This window comes from Erinaceus europaeus, chromosome X (assembly GCF_950295315.1).
Source record: "Erinaceus europaeus chromosome X, mEriEur2.1, whole genome shotgun sequence".
Taxonomy (NCBI): domain Eukaryota; kingdom Metazoa; phylum Chordata; class Mammalia; order Eulipotyphla; family Erinaceidae; genus Erinaceus; species Erinaceus europaeus.
In genome coordinates this window covers 76,425,732-76,445,042 of record NC_080185.1, presented here as the reverse complement: position 1 = coordinate 76,445,042, position 19,311 = coordinate 76,425,732, and the positions used below count along the sequence as shown (strand labels likewise).

General features: G+C 42.5%; 1 protein-coding gene and 1 pseudogene across 2 annotated transcripts; both read right to left on the bottom strand.

The window, feature by feature from the left end:
• Positions 1–375: 375 nt before the first annotated feature.
• On the bottom strand, positions 376–6,064 carry SLC7A3 (solute carrier family 7 member 3). Of its 2 annotated transcripts, none has more exons than XM_007535958.3 (12): positions 5,887–6,064; positions 4,085–4,473; positions 3,577–3,735; positions 3,249–3,426; positions 2,922–3,034; positions 2,574–2,796; positions 2,264–2,403; positions 2,065–2,167; positions 1,659–1,822; positions 1,296–1,462; positions 882–990; positions 376–746 (listed from the first exon to the last, which is right to left on the bottom strand). In XM_007535958.3, the coding sequence occupies exons 2-12, from the start codon at positions 4,452–4,454 to the stop codon at positions 631–633; spliced, it is 1,842 nt and encodes a 613-aa protein (XP_007536020.1). In that variant the 5' UTR covers positions 4,455–4,473; positions 5,887–6,064; the 3' UTR covers positions 376–630. The 2 variants fall into 2 exon arrangements, with proteins under 2 accessions (XP_007536020.1, XP_016049303.1); XM_016193817.2 differs by having other exon boundaries at positions 377–746; positions 4,310–4,473; positions 5,887–6,060.
• On the bottom strand, positions 4,999–5,218 carry LOC132535966 (U2 spliceosomal RNA; annotated as a pseudogene).
• Positions 6,065–19,311: the final 13,247 nt, after the last annotated feature.

The following is a 19,311-nucleotide window of genomic DNA, read 5'->3' as shown; positions in this document are numbered from 1 at the left end:
TCAAAGGGGTGGAACAGAAGACAATGGTCTCAGTGTAGGCCCTGGCCAATGCAGTACTGAAATCAGAGTGCACCCCCAAATCCCAGGGACAGTATTGCTATCTACTTACTCAAAGTCTATTCCCTAGTATAGAGTAAGGCAGAAAAATAGCTCAAGACTGTCCCTTTACATATGAGTAGATGAAATGGCTACTTGCACCACCCTCCTCAAACCCTGAACAAGTTGCACATACAAGCACCAGATACGTTTATGTTGGCTGAAGCAAACAACCATATTTCTCTGAAACTCTCCACACTGAAAGTCAGGCGTCTTCCACATCATCACTAGTAAGCAAAGAATAGGACATGGTTTATTTATTTATTTATTTATTTATTTATTTATTTTAGTTTCTTTTAATAATGTTCTAAAAGGCAGTTAACAGCTATAGACACAATTGAAAAGTAGTTATGTTTAAAATATATAAATGAGAAACAGTAAAGAGTTATCTACAATAAATATAAGCTTTACTGGTGTTCTTCTATCAACATACCGTGGGAGGTCTCACTCTCTGGAGAGTCAGTAATACTCTCCATTATTGTGCGGGGGAGGGGATAGACAATATTGAGTATGATAATGTCACAGTAAGTGTTCTCAGGGACTACTGAGATCAAGGTCTACAGTTTGAGCCCTTGATTTGAATGAAGGTTGATCTTTCTTAATCTCTTCCTGGCTGTGCTGGATTCCATAGCCGAAGTAGATAGCAAATCCTAGGAGGGAAAGGTAGCTGTGAGGTGGGGAAATGAGGGCCTATAAAGGCTTCTAAGTCTTCTACTCAAGACCAAGAGGGAAAGGAGTCAGTATAGGACACCAAAGAGACATACTCTTCCCAAGTGAATACCTACCAATCAGCATCCAGACCCCAAATCGGGCCCAGGTGCCAGCTGTCATCTGCATCATAAGGTAAAGATTCACAAAAATGCTCACTAGTGGCAGGAAAGGCAAAGCAGGGACCTAGAAAAAAAGCAAAAACTTGGTTGCCATACCACAAGGTGACCCAGAAAAAGGTCTGTAATCTACCCAAGCTAGTCAAAGGAGAGTTAAATTTCTACTCATACTGTCTACTTCAGAGCCCACTCATTTAGTATATAGGACTTCAGGAATATGTAGAGTTTGGGGAAATGTAGCGAAAAAAGGAATTAAAGACAGAGAAAAGTTGCTGGTCTAAGCATCTTTCTTATCTATGAATCCTTTAATGCCAAAAGGTATCTAGAGCCAACTCCCAAGATGAGTTGAATGGGAAGATAGAAGTGACTTACCTTAAAGTGAAGAGGAGTAGAACTTTGTGGCTGTTTCCAAATGACTCCAATGATACCAACAATGAGCATAAGGAGTAGTACAACTGTTGCAACCCACACTGGGTCTCCAGAAAGCAGTGGACTTGACCACTGAGCCAGCACCAGGCCAAGAATAGTCAGCAGTAGAGCTTCAAGAGTTAAGTTGAGAAATATTAAATTCAACTCTTGAGATCACCATGTTAAGACAGCATGTGCCCCAATTTTAAGAGAATCACCACTCTTCTAAGTTCTTACCTGGACATAAAATGCCATATTATCCTTGCCTCCAGCCCAATCATTATGCTAACCTCAGAGTCATCCCAGATTAAAAATATCATTGCTTACCAAGCAGTGAGGAACAAACATAGACAACATGGCCAGAAAGTGGTGTGGGGATGGAGTTGAGTGGACAAAAGAGTCCCTGCAGGGTCAGCGTCTCTGTTTCATATATAATTTCCTCCTGCAACTCCACTTCATCTACGTTCTTCATCTCCTGGTCAGGCTGATATCTGAGACAACAGTTAGAACATAGTATTAAGAACAAACTTTACCCACTTTATTATCCTCTCAATAGCTTAGGTTTCTTATCACCATTAAGTGTAGAAGCCCTTTTTAAAGGGAGAGTTTGCCCAAGTTTTTCAAGAAGAGTCAGAAGGATGAAGGCAGGAAAGAAAAGGGAAGCAGATCCCCTATCACATCTTATCCAAGAATAAAAACTCAAATTGCAGTAAGTGGCAAAAGGGAATCTTACCTGAGGATGAGGACACAAATAGCCACCAGGGAGTAAGCAAGCAGGGTCCCTATTGACATGAGGTCCACAAGATCGGTAAGTTCAAAGAGGAATGCCATGAATGCTAAAATTGATAGACAGAAAATAGGAAGTGAGACCAGGAGCAAAGTTAACGGAGTTGGTGAAACATCTAGAAGAAGGAAAACAGACATTTTTTCACCTGCAATAATACCAGAGACCATAGTCGCAATTATGGGTGTACGTGTGCCAGTGTGGATGTGGGCAAGGAAACGAAACAGAAGGCCATCTTCTGCCATTGCATAGATGATCCGAGGCATAGGGAACATAGAGCCCAAGAGACTGGAGAGAAGGAGGACCAAAGTGGTATGAGTTGGCAGGACTATTTCCCCAGACCTGTGCAGTCAAAGTGGTTCCACCTTCCCCTCACAGCCCTTGGAAGGGGTACTGTATGGTACTGAATGGCATAATCTGTAGACTTTGACAACAGAGAGCAAACATTTGACACTGACCTGGTAGAAAGAGCACAGAGTGAGCCAACAGCTACAATGTAGCGGGCAGGGCCCCATCCAACATGAAGAAATGCCTCAGGCAAGGGGCTCTCAGGTAGTAGCTGGTAGTAAGGCATCATGAGTGTGAGTGCCGAAGAGACACCAAAATACGCCAAAAAGCAGACAGACAGTGAGATCACAATGCCCATGGGGATGGAATGTTGAGGATTCTGGGCCTCTTCCCCTATAGGAAAAGGTACAAGGCTCTGAAGCAGGGAAGCAGGCTCCCTTCTTAATCACCCCCAAATCTGCATGCAACCTAAATACATGTTATTCCCAAATCCTGGGGCAGAAGAGAATGACTATTACCAGTGGTTGCAATACAGTCAAAACCAACAAATGCATAGAAACAGGTGGCTGATCCACGGAGAATCCCCTGAAAGCCAAAAGGTACAAATCCTCCAGCACCTAGAGGGCCCAAGCTAAAGTAGAAGGGGAAAAAATAAAGAAAGAAAAAAGATTTGTTCAGTCAACCCCACTCCTTTCTTTCTTACTGCCAATCTGTTTATCTAGGTCTTCAAGGTCTAGATTCCCATTCCTCCCCACTTCCAATGTACTGATAGAATCTTTTCACTGTGACTCCCTGCTTCCCATCATGTCCCTAGCTCTGTGTCTCCTGAAAGTGAATCTCCTAACCTCTGAGTGTTGTTGAGTTCTGCCTTAGCCATTTCATAGTCTTCTTTTTTGAGCCTCCAGTTGTGCAGGTCCCCCTTAATGAAGCCAGAGACGATGACAAAACCAAGAACCAAAAGGTTGACCCCTGTGAACACTTTGGTAACCAGGGCTGACTCACTAGCCCCTAGAGCCAGCAATCCTATGGGGAGAGAGAGGTATTCAGGGCTCTGAGACAATTCCTTCCCAGCTTCTCTTCTTTTCTTACTATTATCACCTCCATCAGGCTCTTCTCAAGCCTGCCCTCTCCTAGCCTCACCCCCCTCATTATTATCCTTGACCCTGGCCTCACCAGTAAGCAACAACACAAGGGCCATAGCAAAGACATCTGGATATTTTGCAAGAAGATGGGGCACATGCAAGGAGAGGCTCTTCTGCAGGGCATGAGATATTTGGTTCCCAATCAGGTTGTCAAAAGCTAAGCTCCAGGCCCTGGCCACACTGGCTGTACCTGAGGGAATAAAGGGAGAAAGAAACATGGCATCAAGTCTCCTCTCTTCTCATCTTTCCTTCCCCCACATCAATTCTTACAAGAACCACTAATCACTTTTTTGTTGCTGTACTTTCTCTCTTTTGAAAAATGTTGGTGAGTTTTGCTTATTTTTTGATGAGGAAAACTAGGACAAAGGCAAATATTACACAAGTTTCTCCTCACTTCAACCATTCCAATCCCCCAACAGACACATATTTAGGGGAATGACGAAGAAGAATGAACATCTTATGTTTCACCATTTCACCCAGATTTTCTCAAAACCTTTTCACTAGCTGTACAACTTCCCTCCCCTACTCCACCATCTCACCTATGATGTAGGAGAGGATGAGGTTCCAGCCAGTCGTAAATGCCCATAGTTCCCCCACAGTGACATAACTGTAGAGATATGCAGAACCAGAACGGGGGACCCGAGCACCAAACTCCGCATAGCACAGCCCAGCCAACACAGAAGATAAGGCGGCCACCAGGAAGCAGATCACTATAGATGGCCCTGCTTTCTCTTTGGCCACCTCGCCAGCCAGAACATACACACCTGCACCCAAGGTGCTGCCCACACCCAAGGCCACTAAGTCCAGAGTGCTCAGGCATCTGGCAAGGCGAGTCTCAGTCATGCCTTGCTCCAATGTGCGTCTGCGTACCAGCTTTTGACCAAATCTACGAAGTGCCTGCCACAGCATTGTAGCTAAAATTGAAGATCTGATGAAAAACAAGACAAAAGATCTTTGTTAAAAGGGACCATCACTGTGTGCAACCCAGGTTCAAGGCTGGTCCCCACAGCACTCAAGTAAGCATGTGTGTGTGTGTGTGTGTGTGTGTGTGTGTGTGTGTGTGTTTCTTTCAAAGAAGAGAAAGAAGTGGCAGAAGTAGAGGAATAAAAGGAGGAGGAGGGGAACTCATTACTAAACTTTAAAGAATGAATTATAAAATCAAGCCCACTAAGCAAATGAACTATGGGAGGTGAAGGGTAATGAAGAGACAAAGTTTAGCAAGTTTAATTGCTTCCTTTGGGGGCCAGAAAAATAGCTCACTTGGATAGTGTTCTGTTTTGCAATGCACATGGCCCAAGTTTGAGCCTGCCACCCCCACCACCACACTGAAGGCAGCATTGGTACTACAGACTCTCTCTGCCTTTTTGTCTCTGTCTAAAATTTAAAAAAAGTTTTTTCCTTTGCAAGTAGGAGCAACAAACACATTGCAGGTTTGTTGGAGATCTCATTTCAGAAAAGGTATGTCAAAGCCCCTTATAATATGATGGCCTGACACATAGTAGGTGCCAAATCAGTAGCAATCTCTTCTGTTTCTGGTAAGGAAACTATGGTTTATCGTGGACTCCAAACCTGGTACCATGGAACCAAATTCGTGTCTGCTCTCTGCCTTTGGGAGATTAACTGGTAAAAAACAGATACTACACTTGATCTCAACCAAAGGGCCAAGAAGTGCTGGCTCCTTGGGAATTAAACGGAACTCAGCCTAGGGGGCCAAAATCTCTAGTGAGACACTACACACACACACACACACACACACACACACACACACATGCACACTCACACTCACGCGTGCACACACACACACAATATCCAAGTTGCTTTTTAGTGATCACCCCCGGGGTTTTCAAATAAGCCTGCTGATTTGAGCAGGAGATCCGAAGTAAGCAAAGACTCAATTCCATCCCTAGTCACTAAACCCACACGGCACCACAGGCTTTGAGTAGCCCAGAGGAGTAAGAAATGTCCCCCACTTCTTCCCGCCCCTCTAGATCAGCCAGAAAGCACCAACAGTGAAGCCGGGGCTTCCACATTGAAAGATTTGGAGCAAGCCCCAATAGGAGCCCCAGAGAAGCCCCAAACTGCTCGCACCAAATAGTTGCGGTTCCGCCCTAAGCCTCCAAACAGACTACCAGATTCTTATGCCCCGCATCTAGAAATGGTCAGGGAGGGAGGGCTAAGGCGGAGATGGAAGCCTGGACTCCAGGGGTGGTGGGGGGAGGGTGAGGGGAGACGGACTCTTGACAGCAACAGGTCATGGCTGCGTTGATGCAATTGCAGAATCCTAGACACCTGACCACCACCACCACCCCCCGCCATACAAGTGTGGGCCCCCAAGGCTTACCGGAGAGCTGTAATAAGTTCAGGGGGCAGAGAGTCCTGGATGGGGCTCGGAAAGGATGGGTTAAAGGGAGTTAGGTAGGAGCTGCCAAATTCTGTTGCTCAGGCTTCAAAGCTGCTGCCTGGGGTCACTGCGCGCCAAGTGCGCCTTATATACACTAGGAGGCGGGGCCTGTAACGTCATGGGATCCCACCCCAATCTTTTCTCTCTCTATCTCTCTCTAACACACACACACACACACGCGCAAGCATGCATTCACTCACTCACTCATCTAACACAGATTCCATGGCTTAGAGAAGGAATTGCGTGAGGCCTGAGACTGCTTCGCATTTGCAGTACCAAAACCAGAGAGCTAGGAGGAGGAGGATAAATGAGTTGCGGGGGGGGGGGGGGCGGAGAGGGCAGCTTGTTCCAGTTCTCTCCTCTATTAGCAAGACAATAAGAGGCTAAGAGGCCTCCAGCCCAGAGACCCCATGGAATTTTCTACCTTTGTGTGCTGATATAATCAGTGGCTGACTGGTCGGGGTGAAGGCTGAGAGTGAGAGATGAAGAAAGACATCTTCAGGAGACTCTTCATGTTCCCTTTAGCATTCTTTGCCCTCACCCCTGAAATCTTTACCGAGATCTGGACCGGCCATCTAACTCCAGCTCCTCAGCAGTTATCCTTCACTGTGTTTTCCAATGCAGCCATAAAAAAAAAAAAAGAAAGATGATGCACACAGATAATTTTAAAGGTTTTAATTATTCATTTTTATTATTTGTTTGGTGGATGAGGAGGATTAAAATAGAGTCAAAAATATAAGCTTCACTAGATTCTTCTGCCCATTACCCTTTAATTTTTTTTTTTCAGTTAGAAACAAGGACAGAAGCAAAGGGGGAAAGATCACAATGTGGTGGAGGCCTTGTTCCATTCTGGGTAGCCCACATATCCAAATGAGCTAGTTCCCCAACCCTGCACATTGCCATTAATAGCCCCATAACCAAATTGTGTTAGGAAAAATGCTTCATTAAAAAAAAAAAAAAAGGTGGAAGGAGCCAGGGGAGATAGCATAATGGCTATACAAAAAGACTTGAAATTCTGAGGTCCTAGACCCAACCCCCTACACCACCATAAGCCAGAGATGAAGGAGAAAAAAGAAAGAAAAGGAAAACAAAAAGAGAGAGAAAAATGTCTTTTTGGGGGGTATTTCATCCCAAATCTACCCCCAAGTGTCCTTCTGTATTTCTTTTTAAAGGTATTCCAGGTATCTGCCACGTGCAGTCTGGCAGGTCTGCCAAGTCCATTCTTTGTCCTATGTAAATTACTGCTCATTGTTTTCAGGAGTGGAGGTTGAAAGGTCCATTTCCTACAGAGAAGCCTTTGTAATTCTTGTAAATATCCATTCCCAAACTAGCAGGTGTTGTAATTCCTTTTTTTTCCGAGTATCCCCTTCTCCACTCTCACCCCCATCCATGGGGAGTTCCGGGCTCCTTTTCTGTGAACCACCTATTGTTTCCCAAGTGTTTTAGGTGAGATTGAAAGTAACAGTTCCCAGGTCTGAAGTCTGGCTGGCTCATCTCTTGTTTTTTAGGTTTGGAGACTGGAAATGCCAGTTTCCAGACTTGCAGGCAGTCTTGCTTCATTACAGAATCTAAGCATCCCTTTCATGTCTGTGGTGCCAGGCATCGGGCATAGGACCTCACATTTGCAAGTCCTACTACTGAGTCACCTCCCTGACTACTCTGGGAGTAGTCTGGTTTTTTACGTTGAAAATTGTGATCAGATTTAGTCATAATAGAATAAGGCTAGAAAGCATATGAAGTGTGGTCTGGGAGGTGGCACACTTGATAGGGCATTGGACTCTCAAGCATGAGGTCCTGAGTTCAATCCCCAGCAGCACATGTACCAGAGTGATGTCTGGTTTTTTCTCTCTCCTATCATTTCTCATGAATAAATAAATAAAATGTTTTTAAAAAAGAAAGAAAAGAAAACATATGACGTCTCTGAGATTAAGGATGGACCCAAATATCCTTGTTTCCATAAAAGTAATAATTATGAATGTGTTACCCAGGATTTTGTCTAAAATCCAAATCTTCATTTAAGTAATTGGTATCTTCAATTGAATTAAGTCCGTAAGTACTTGTTGAGCACTGAATATGTACAGAACAACTCTTGTAGCAAAAAAGAAACTACTAAGAAAACAAAAGAAAATTCGTTCCCCACCACCACCACACGCACCTCAGGTTTAAAAATCCAGTTAGGGAAATAAAACACACAACACAGGAACTTTGTACTGGTTAGGAGTGCAGGTTGTTGTTTTTTTTTAAGTTAGACCTGAGTTAAGTTCCCAACTAGGCCACTGTGAACTTGAGCAAAATATCTAACAATCCTGAGCCTCAGTTTCTGAATATAAAATACACATTTAACAGGACTGTCGTGATGCTTAGATGAAATTATGAACTAAACTCTTCCTGTCTGGTATATGGGAAGTGTTCAATAAAAACTTGATTCACACTCAGTAAAAAAATATTATTATGTATGAAAATGATTTGATTCATTAGATTAGATAATTGATTCAATTATCAAGTGAATCAACAAGTTGGTGTTGTAGATATGCAGGAAAAAAAGTCATCAGGGGCCAGGCAATGGCGCACCCCACTGAACGCACATGTCACAGCGCACAGGGACCGGGACTGGAGCCTCCCAGTCCCCACCTGCAGGGGAAAAGCTTTTAGAGCGGTGAAGCAGGGCTGAAGGTGTCTCTCTGTCTCTCTCCCTCTTTCCCACCTCCTTCCCTCTTGCTTTCTAACTGTCTCTATCCAATAAATAAAGATCTAAAAAAAGTCATCAATACAAACTCAACTATGTAAAAAAAGACCACCACTACATGTCAGAGCTGAACAGCAATATTCTCTTTCATTGAAATAAATATATATTTTTAAATAATAAAGAAAAGGGGGTCGAGTGGTAGCGAAGCGGGTTAAGTGCATAGGGTGCAAAGCACAAGTACTGGCGAAAGGAACTCACTTCGAGTCCCTAGCTCCCCACCTGCAGGGGGGTAGTTTCACAAGCGGTGAAGCAGGTCTGCAGGTGTCTATCTTTTTCTCCCCAACTCTGTCTTCCCCTCCTCTCTCCATTTCTATCTTGTCCAACAACAATAATAACAACAACAATTATAACCACAACAAGGGGAACAAAAGGGGAAAAAGTAGCCTCCAGGAGCAGTGTATTCGTGGTGCAGACACGGAGGCAAAAATAATGATAATAAAAAAAATAATAAATAAAGTCAACTTTTTTTTTTGTCTCCGGGGTTATTGCTGGGGTTAGGTGCCTACACTACAAATCCACTGCTCCTGGAGGCCATTTTTCCCATTTTTGTTAACCTTGTTGTTGTCAGGACAGAGAGAGATAGAGAGAAGATGGGGAAGACAGAGAGTGGGAGAGAAAGACACCTGCAGACCTGCTTCACCATTTGTGAAGCGGTCCCCCCAACCCTCCGCAGGTGGGGACCCAGGGACTCTAACCGGGATACTTACACCATCTTGCACTTCTCACAATGTGAGCTTATCCCACTGTACTACCACCTGGCCCCCAAGTTTCTTAACTTGTAAAAGGCTAAGGAAGCTAAGGAAAAAAAGCTAAGCAAGGACGTAGGCAGAGCACTGAAGGATGAAAAACAGATGAGCTTTACACCTAAAAAAAAGGCATGAAAAAGTCAGGGGGCCCATCTGGAAAACAACTTAGCAAAAGTAGTGTTTGTAGTAGCAATGCAGTGTTTGTGCCAGAGCTCAGCAGTGCTCTCTGGTTCTCTCTCACACGTACTTGCTCTTTCTCTCCTCTTTCATTCTCTCATACAATAAAATAATAGATTTTTATTTATTATCAATTTATCAGAAACTTTAGGAGATGCACTCTAATTCTAACATTCCAAGATTTTGTGAACCACCACTGTGACCCACCTATCCACACCTTTCATTAACTTGTAGAATTCAGTCATTTTTTTCTTCTTCAGCTTTTGTCTTTCCAGAATCCCCTTGGGGGCTGGGAGACAGCTCAGTCTGTAAGAGAGCACTCCTTATACAGATTTTTTTTTAGTATAAGTTTTTATTATTTTGAGATAACTTTGGTTTACTAGTCAGGAAGTGTTTTAAAAGTACAGTTTCTCATCTCCTTAAAATGTATTACCTCAGCACCACTATCACTACCACAGAGCACCATTATTCCCTCACCAGAATCTACTGGACTAGCTCTTCACCTTAAGGGCCTGCAGCTTGCTTTGTTACTCTAAGTTCTACATTCTGAGTCTAAACTTCATTGGTCTTTGATTATTTTCCTTACTTTATTTGTTTATCCCCCCCAGGTGACGTCCTTCTATAGTCTTTTTTTCTCTTTTTTATCAGGATTATTGCTGGGGCTTGGTGCCTGAATGATGAATTTATAACTCCTGGTGGTCATTTTTTATTATGATATAAACAGAGAGAAATAGGGCTAGGGCAAAAAGAGAAAAAAAGAAAACACTTGTAGCACTGCTCCACTGATCATCAAGCTTCCCACCCACCTTCCCTGAAGGGGGGCTGGTAGGCACTTGAAGCTGGTTCCATGCACATGGTAACTTGTGTGCTTTACTGGTTGACACTACCATTCAGACCCTATATTTTCATTTTTTCTGTCTCTTTAGTACCTCCTGTAGGTCTGATTTAGTGATAATGAGTTCCTTCAGCTGAAGTTTGTCTAAAAAACTCTTTATGTCTCCTTCAAGCCTGATTAATAACCTAGCAGGATAAAGTATTCTTGGGTGTAACTACTTTCCATTCAGAACTTTACATATATTCTGCCAGTCCTCTCCAGCCTTTAGAGTTATTGTTTTATGAGATTCCCCTTACAGGTGACTCTTTCTTTTTTCTCTAGCAGTCTTCAGAATCTTCTCTGTGTCTTTGATCTTTGCTTTTTTAAATATTATATACCTGGGTAAACTTAGATTTGGATTGATTTTTCCCTTGCTGATCTCCACATTAATCTTTGGTGTCTGTCTTCTGCAGATATTCCCCTCTCCTGTGTTTTTCTGGTTCAGTCATTTACTCTTTGTCCTTCTGATCAATGTATTGAATTTTCTATAATTTCCCTCATTATTTCTCTGAATTTCTTGCAATTATCTTGCATATATCTTCTTCTTTCAAACAGCATGCTTATGTCCATTGCTTTGTCTTCATTGAGAGAATTACATACCACTGTTGATTTTGATGTTTTCTTCAAGTTGCCCCTTTATTTATTTTGTTTATATTTTTGTTATACTTTTGAAAGCATTACATACCAGTGATTTAATAATATTTCTCAAGAGTTGGGCAGTAGCACAGCGGGTTAAGTGCACTTGGCACAAAGTGCAAGGACCAGAGTAAGGATCCCAGTTCGAGCCCCTGGCTCCCCACTTGCAGGGGAGTCACTTCACAAGCAGTGAAGCAGGTCTGCAGGTGTCTATCTTTCTCTTCCCTCTCTGTCTTCTCCTCCTCTCTCCACTTCTCTCTGTCCTATCCAACAGTGACAACATCAATAACTATGAAAATAAATCAGCAAGGGCAACAAAAGAGAATAAATAAATATTTTAAAATAATAATAATACTATTTTTCAGGATTATACGATCGCAGGGAAATATTTCCACACTGTACCCACCAGCAAATTTCTGTGCCCTCTCTTAGTCAGGGAATCTTTGAATTCCCCCATAGATACTATGGGCCTAGACCTATAACAGATATCTCTCTTTAACATCTCTGGTTATTTTCATCAGGAATGTCATCATTAGCCTTTTTGTGGGCCTCTCTAGGACTTTACCCTTACTATAAACTAGCAACGGTAAGGACTGCCCCACTCTCTGAAGGGAGTCTGGGTCAGCCTACTCTGCCAGTCAAGGAAGACTGGTCCTGAAATAAATACAGCCTAGAATGTGCCCAGCTGTCGGGTTGCACGTCACAGGAGAGAGAAGAGACCCGGAACTCGTGGCAGCATGGTAATACAATTCTTTATTGATGCAGGAGTTCCAGAATTGGGTGTGAGCACAATGGGTTTAGGTCACGTGGAGCTAGCAAAATGGCCGCCTCCCGCTATGTACGCCAGCCCTTCCCCAGGTCTTCTCCAGGTCAGGATGCAGAAGAGAAAGGAGAGGGGGGAAAGAGAGGGGGAAAGAGAGAGGAAGAGAGGAGGAAGTGCAAACAGGAGCAAATTTTATAGGAGAATTGTGGAAGTGGCAAGTCGGGATGGGACTGGCTAGGAAAGGGAGTGAAGAGAGGCAAAAGGCATGCCGGGAAGGGGGAAGCATCCTTAGCAACTGTTGCAATGGTTTTAACTGAATTAACAATACCCTGAGGGGATAATGTGGTGGTGATCTGTAAATAATACTTGCATGGAAATATCGTGGTTTGTGGGCACTGCCAGTGTTCAACCACATCTGCACAATTTCCCAACACCCAGCTGTGACCAGGAACAGTGAGATCAGACTAACAGGGACTCAACAGTTATACAGGCTCCTGAACTAAATGTGAATAGACATGGGCCCCTGATCAGATTGATGTGGTAAAGAGTTCATTGTGTTCATATATTTTTTTCAAATTTTACTTAGAAAATAAGTGAAGGGCCTAAGAAATGAATAAAAATGGGCATCAGCTTCTACGTGGGGCCAACTGTCTTTGCCCAAATGGTTCACATGCTCCCCTGGTGTGTCCCTTTTCATTTTCCTGATTAAAAAAAAAAATTAAAGATCTGGGTGGGAAGAATCCCATGTGGAATACTTACAGTGGAGGGAGGTCTTTAGCAATGGGATAAAATCACTAATATGAGCCTTATAAATTCAAAAGACTCATAGGGCATATATTCAGTACTAACCTACAGTTAAAAAAAAAAAGATACTATAATAGGGCTGGGAAACAGCATGATGGTTGTGCAAAAAGACTTTCATGCCTGAGGCTCCAAGGTCCTAGGTTCAATCCCCAGCACCACCATAACCCAGAGGTCAGGAGTATTCTGGTCTTGATCTATCTATCTCTCTCTCTCTCTCACTTCTCTCATTAAAATAAAATAAATATTTTTGAAAGACTATAATGTGTTCTTCAGGACTAAATGGAAGGAACTGGTAGTGATTATGATTAGTGAAGTAAGGAAATGAAGGGCAAAGATGAGATGGTTTCACTCATAAATGGAATATAGAGAACTAAAACACATGAACTTGAAAAAAAGAAAATATAGGGGGTCGGTCAGTAGCACAGCAGGTTAAGCGCACATGACACAAAGCGCAAGGACTGGTGTAAGGATCCCGGTTCGAACCCCCGGCTCCCCACCTATAGGGGAGTCGCTTCACAGGAGGTGAAGCAGGTCTGCAGGTGTCTATCTTTCCCTCCCCCTCTCTGTCTTCCCCTCCTTTCTCCATTTCTCTCTGTCCTATCCAACAACAACGACATCAATATCAGCGATAATAATAACCACAACAACGATTAAAAAAACAACCAGGGTAACAAAAGGGAAAAAATGGTCTCCAGGAGCAGTGGATTCATGGTGAGGCACCGAGCACGAGCAGCAACCCTGGAAGCAAAAAAAAAGAAATATATATAGCCAACCCGTATCTATGACATTGGGAGAACTATGATGGTTACCACCAGAGGAGGTAGGGACACAGGAATTCGGTGATGGAAGTGGTGTGAAATTACACCCCTACTATCTTATAATCTTGCAAGTAACTATTAGATCAATAATAAAAATTTTAAAATCAGCAAAATTTGGTGCCCCTGCCCCCACTCAACAGCAACCACCATAATTCTCACAAATTTTTAGAGACAGTCTTAGAATCAAAACACATGAACTTGCAAAAATAAATAAATGTGCCCTTTTAAAGTGCAATTCACACTAGGGAAAGATAGAAACAGGCTGGGGGTATGTATCAACCTGACAATGCCCATGTCCAGCAGAGAAGCAATAACAGAAGCCACACACCTCTACCTTCTGCTCCTCATAAAGAATTTTGACCCATACTTCCAGAAGGATAAATGTTAGGGGATGATGACAAGAAGGCTCTGAACTCAAATTCAGGACCCAGAGAGAGAAGAGGAAAAAAAAAAAAATGAAGGACATTCAGAAGTAATAGGTATGACTTAGAAAGGAAGAGAAGGCAGGACCATAGAAAAGATTGGCAAATATATATAAAACTAGATATAGATGGAGAAGTAATGATCAACCCATATCTGTGATCTTGGGAGAACGTGTGCGCAGTTTCTAGTGGAGGGAATAGGAAGACAGAACTCTGGTGGAGGGAAGGGTGTGGAATTATACTCCTGTTATATTATAATTTTAAATCAATATTAAATCACTAATAAAAAATTTAAACTATGAAATTCAGTAATTTTATTATGGTTATAGAATTTTTTATTTTATTTATAAAAAGGAAACATTGACAAAATCATAGGATAAGAGGGGTACAACTCCACACAATTCCCACCACCAGAACTCCATATCCCAACTCCTTCCATGACAGCTTTCCTATTCTTTATCCCTCTGGGAGTATGGACCCAAGGTCATTGTGGGATGCAGAAGGTGGAAGGTCTGGCTTCTATAATTACTTCCCCGATGAACATGAGCGTTGACAGATCAATCCATACTCCCAGCCTGACTCTCTCTTTCCCTAGTGGGGTGGGGTTCTGGGGAATCAGAGCTCCAGGACACATTGGTGGAGTTGTCTGTTCAGGGAAGTCTGGTTGGTATCATGCTAGCATCTGGAACCTGGTGGCTGAAAAGAGAGTTAACATGAAGCCAAACATATAGTTGACTAATCATGAACCTAAGGGCTGGAATAGGGCAGATGAAGAGTTGAGGAGGTGGTCTCTGTTTTGTAGATAGCTGCTAGGCATATTTTGGTTGTATTCCAAAGGGCCTGTGGCTATATAATTTTTTTTCTGAGCCTGAAATCTGATATGCAGGTGGATCCTAGTTACTGTCTGGGGGGATGAAGCCATGGCTGGAAAAAGGACCAGAAAGCTGGATCAGGGAAGAGAGTAGCTCCCAAATATGGGAAAGGTGTATAAATATTGTTGACCTTAAACCCCATTGATTTGATGTGATCTGGGGCCCATATTCAGCTTAGGAGCTTATGTGACCTCCGCATCCCTGTAGATCCCACTTCCTCCATAGAGCCTATATTTCCCCAGTCCTGGAACCTCTAGAGTGGGGCTCATTTTCTTGCATGCTTCTCTCAATTCATACCAAATGATATCACATCTGCTGATCCCAACCTAATCAATGCAATGAGTACCACCTTGGTATGCTTCACTTCAGACTGTGTCCAGAGACATCAGGCATGGAATGTCAACACTTCAGCCTCATTAATTGGGTGAGACCTTTTCTGTCATAGGATTCTCTAATTCCATTCCAGGTGGTTCACTTCCTAACAAAGTCCCAAAACCTAGATATTGACCAGGTCCCATGAGATAGAGCATATGTCCACATGGATCCATAAATTAGGGCAAAATATATACCTGAAAGCAAAAGTAAATATAAAGTTCATAATGAAATAGTGTCTACTTAGACTTAGATACTCTCCTCACCTATTTCCTATTATACTTCCCTCACTGACTCCAAAGCTATCCTTATCAAAGCAAGTACTGCAGAAGCTGAATAAAGACAAGAGACTGGCATACTTTAACGATGACTCTTTAGTCACTATCAGGCCACCCCATCAGCTGGGGCCCTAGTTGGGGAGTACTGAGATTCCCAAACAGACATGATGGGCCTAGACCTCGAATCAGTCCCTCTCTCCATTGTTACCAGTCATCTCTATCAGGAACAACAAAACAAACCCCTTTGTGGACCCCCATAGGACTTTGCCCTCAACTTGGATCAACAATGGCAGAGAATGTTCCATCCTCCAAAGGGAGATTGGACAACATATTCTTTTTTAAATATTTTATTTATTAATGAGAAACATAATAGGAGAGAGAAAGAGCCAGACATCACTCCGGTACATGTGCTGCCAGGGATTGAACGCAGGACCTCATGCTTGAGAGTCTGAAGCTTTATGCACTGTGCCACCTCCCGGACCACTGGACAACATATTCTATGCTACACCTGAGGAAGATGGGTCCTGATATTGGGGCAGCTTGGAATGTTCCTACTCATGGTTATAGAATTTTACATCCATTACTACAATCAATTTTACAACATTTTCATAATCTCTAAATGATACCCTGTTCAATTCCCCATCATGCTCCGTTTCCTTCCAACCCTTTCACCCCAATCCTAGGCAACCAGAATTCTACATTTGGTTTCTATAAATTCGCCCATTCTGAGCATTTCACATAAATTGAATTATGCATTATGTTTACTGACTAGTTTTTTTTTCATTTAGTACAATGATTTAACAATTCCTCTGTGTTTGTTGTGCATATGTATCTTTCCCTTTTATTGCTAAATCATGTTACATACTATGGGAATACCAGGTTTTTTTGATGCATTTCTCAGTCAGTGGACATTTGTATTGTTTCCATTTTATTTTTACTATTATGAACAATGCTGTTATGAAAACTATTATTTTCTTTTGAATATATCTTTTAAATTCTCTTGAGTACACATCAAAGGGGGAGGCTGCTGAGTCACATGGTAACTATATGTTTAACCCTGAAAGGAAGTACCAGAGTCTTTTCCACAAAGGCTACACCACTTTTCACTCCCACCAGAAGTTGATGAGGGTTCCAGTGACTCCATAGTCTCACTGACACCTGCTATAATGAATCTTTTTTTTTTAGTAATAAAAATTCTGTTGATTGTAAAGTGGTATACTATTGTGGGTTTGTTTTTAATGCTTTTGTTAGTAATTTAACATTAATTTACAAAATTATGAGATAAGAGGAGAATAATTCCACACCTCTCCACCAGAGTTCTATGTCCCCATTCCCTCCATTGGAAACTGCACTAGTTCTCCCAAGATCACAGATATGGGTTGGCTATCATTTCTATAACTATCTATCTATACTTATATATATTTGCCCATTTTTTTCTATTGCCCTGCCTTCTCTTCCATTCTAAGTTATACCTACTACTTCAGAGTGTCCTTTTTCTCTTTCTCTCTTCTTTCTCCAAATTGGAGTTCAGAGCCCCCTGGTCATCTTCCACTAACATTTACCTTTCTGTAAGTATGGACTAAAATTCTTATGGGGTACAGAAGGTGGAAAGTCTGGCTTCTATAATTGTTTCTCCCTGGACAAGGGCACTGGCAGGTCAATCAATTCCCCCAGCCTGTTTCTATCTTTCCCTAGTGGGGTAGGGTCCTGGAGAGGTGAGGTTCTGGGACACACTGGTGAGGCCATCTGCCCAGGGAGTTCAGGATGAAATCATAGTAGCATCTGCAACCTATTACTATGGTTTTGGTTTGCTTTTCCATAATGACTAATGATGTTAAATATATTTTAATGTGCTTATTAGCCATTTGTATGTCTTCTTTGAAGAATAATCTATTCAAATACATTTTATGAGCTACATGCACAGTTTCACCACTCCTGGGATGCTTTTTTAAAAAAAGAATATTGGTTGCCTTCACTGTAGAACAGCAATTGTAAGGACTGCCCCACACTCTGAAGGGACTATGGGTCAATTTACTATGCATTCAAGAAATACTGGTCCTGAAATGAGTGCAACCTAGAATGCTTCTATCTGTGATCATGAACTGTGAGCCTAGACTGACAGGAACTCAGAGGTTACACAGGCTACTGTGCTAAACTAGCCTGTCTCTATCTTTCCCTAGTGTGGTAGGGCTCTGGGGAGGTGGGATTCCAGGATAGGGGTATGGATAGACCTGTCAATGTCCATGTCCAGTGGAAAAGCAATTACAGAAGCCAGACCTCCCACCTTCTGCATCCCATAGAGATCTTTGGTCCATACTCCCATAAGGATAAAGAATAGGGAATCTTCCAGTGAAGGGGACGGGATATGGCACTCTGGTGGTGGGAACTGTATGAATTGTACCCCTCTTATCCCACAATATTGTGGACTATTATCAAATCACCAATAATAAAAATAGAAGCTGACTCACTTTCCTGTATGCTTAAAATAAAAAAAATGAAGTTGAAAAATAAGAAAACACAAAGCAGAACTTGGAATGGAGTCGGTGTAAAAGACTCTGGTGCTGGGGGGGAGTTCATGTCCTGGAACATGATGGCAAAGGAGCACCCTAGAGGGGGTTGAATTGTTATGTGGAAAACTGAGAAATGTTACACGTGTATGAACTACTGTATTTTACTGTCAATTGTAAACCATTAATTCCCCAACGAAGAAAACAAAGTGGTATGTCTGAAGGAATAGCTCAGTAGGTAGGGTGGCTGCCTTGCCATATACACAGACCAGTTTCAGGTCCTGACACCACATAGGTGTACTATAGAACCAGAAGCTGTCCCCCCTTCCCACCCTATCTATTTGAATAAAGAAAACAGACTCCTATCATGATGAGATGAGGAATTGTAGCCATGTGTTAACAACAGTACTATAAACTATTAACCCCCAATACTTTTTAAAAACTTTTATAGTGATTTAATAATGATTCATTGTTGGGAACATGTGTGAGCCTGATAGAGCTTAGGGAGAACCACCCCCATCTTTGGATGGAGGTCTGAGAAGATAACCTCTTGGTAAGTCTCTCTCAACCGAGGTGAGCATAAGGGGGGAAACTCAGACTTGGTTCTTTCCTTCTTGACTCTCAGGCCCACAGATACCCCAGTACTTCCCTCCATTAACTGCAGGCCACATGGCTGCAGATTCACTTATTCAAAGTCACCTTCTGATCACAGAAGAACACACCTTATCACACACTTCATCACACACCTCAGAGCCCAGACAAGAGAAATTCCAAACTATATGGCCTTTTGATATCCATCTTCTCTCTGTCTCACCCTACGGGTTTAACCCCTATGCTTCTCTCAAATACCTTTGGATAATTAAGTTGCTTGTGTTATGGAAAATAACTGTCTTGTATCTCATCAATTCCTGTCATACCAACCCCCTACCTTAGGGGCATGCTGACTGTTAAGAAACCTGTAATTTCTGTCATATTGCAACAATAATTACCTCCATTGCTTTTCTATTTAACTCATGTCCACTTTGCCAATAAACGGACTCTAGGATTCTGGGACTCTAAGGACTCAGATTCTATATTCACGTTAAGAGTCCCCTGGTGTCTTTTACTTCGTGTCACCCCTGTCGTGAGCGAGAAAGAACCAGCCCGTTACCTTTCCCCTGGAGGACACCCTGCCGGAGAAGGAGAGAGACACCCCGAAAATTCATAATATTATAAGGTAAGAAGGGTACAATTCCACACAGTTCCCACCACCAGAGTACCATGTCCCATCCCTCCATTGGAAACTTCCTTATTCTTTTTCCCTCTCTGGGAATATGGACTAAAATTCCTTATGAGGTGGAAAGTCTGCCT

Bases quoted from the DNA above. Each gene is read 5' to 3' on its own strand.
- SLC7A3 (XM_007535958.3), bottom strand. From the start codon at position 4,454: ATGCTGTGGCAGGCACTTCGTAGATTTGGTCAAAAGCTGGTACGCAGA. The intron at 1,823-2,064 runs GTAAGATTCCCT...CTGTTGTCTCAG, and splicing joins ATTTGTGTCCTCATCCTCAG to ATATCAGCCTGACCAGGAGA. The intron at 991-1,295 runs GTAAGTCACTTC...CTTTTTTTCTAG, and splicing joins CTACTCCTCTTCACTTTAAG to GTCCCTGCTTTGCCTTTCCT.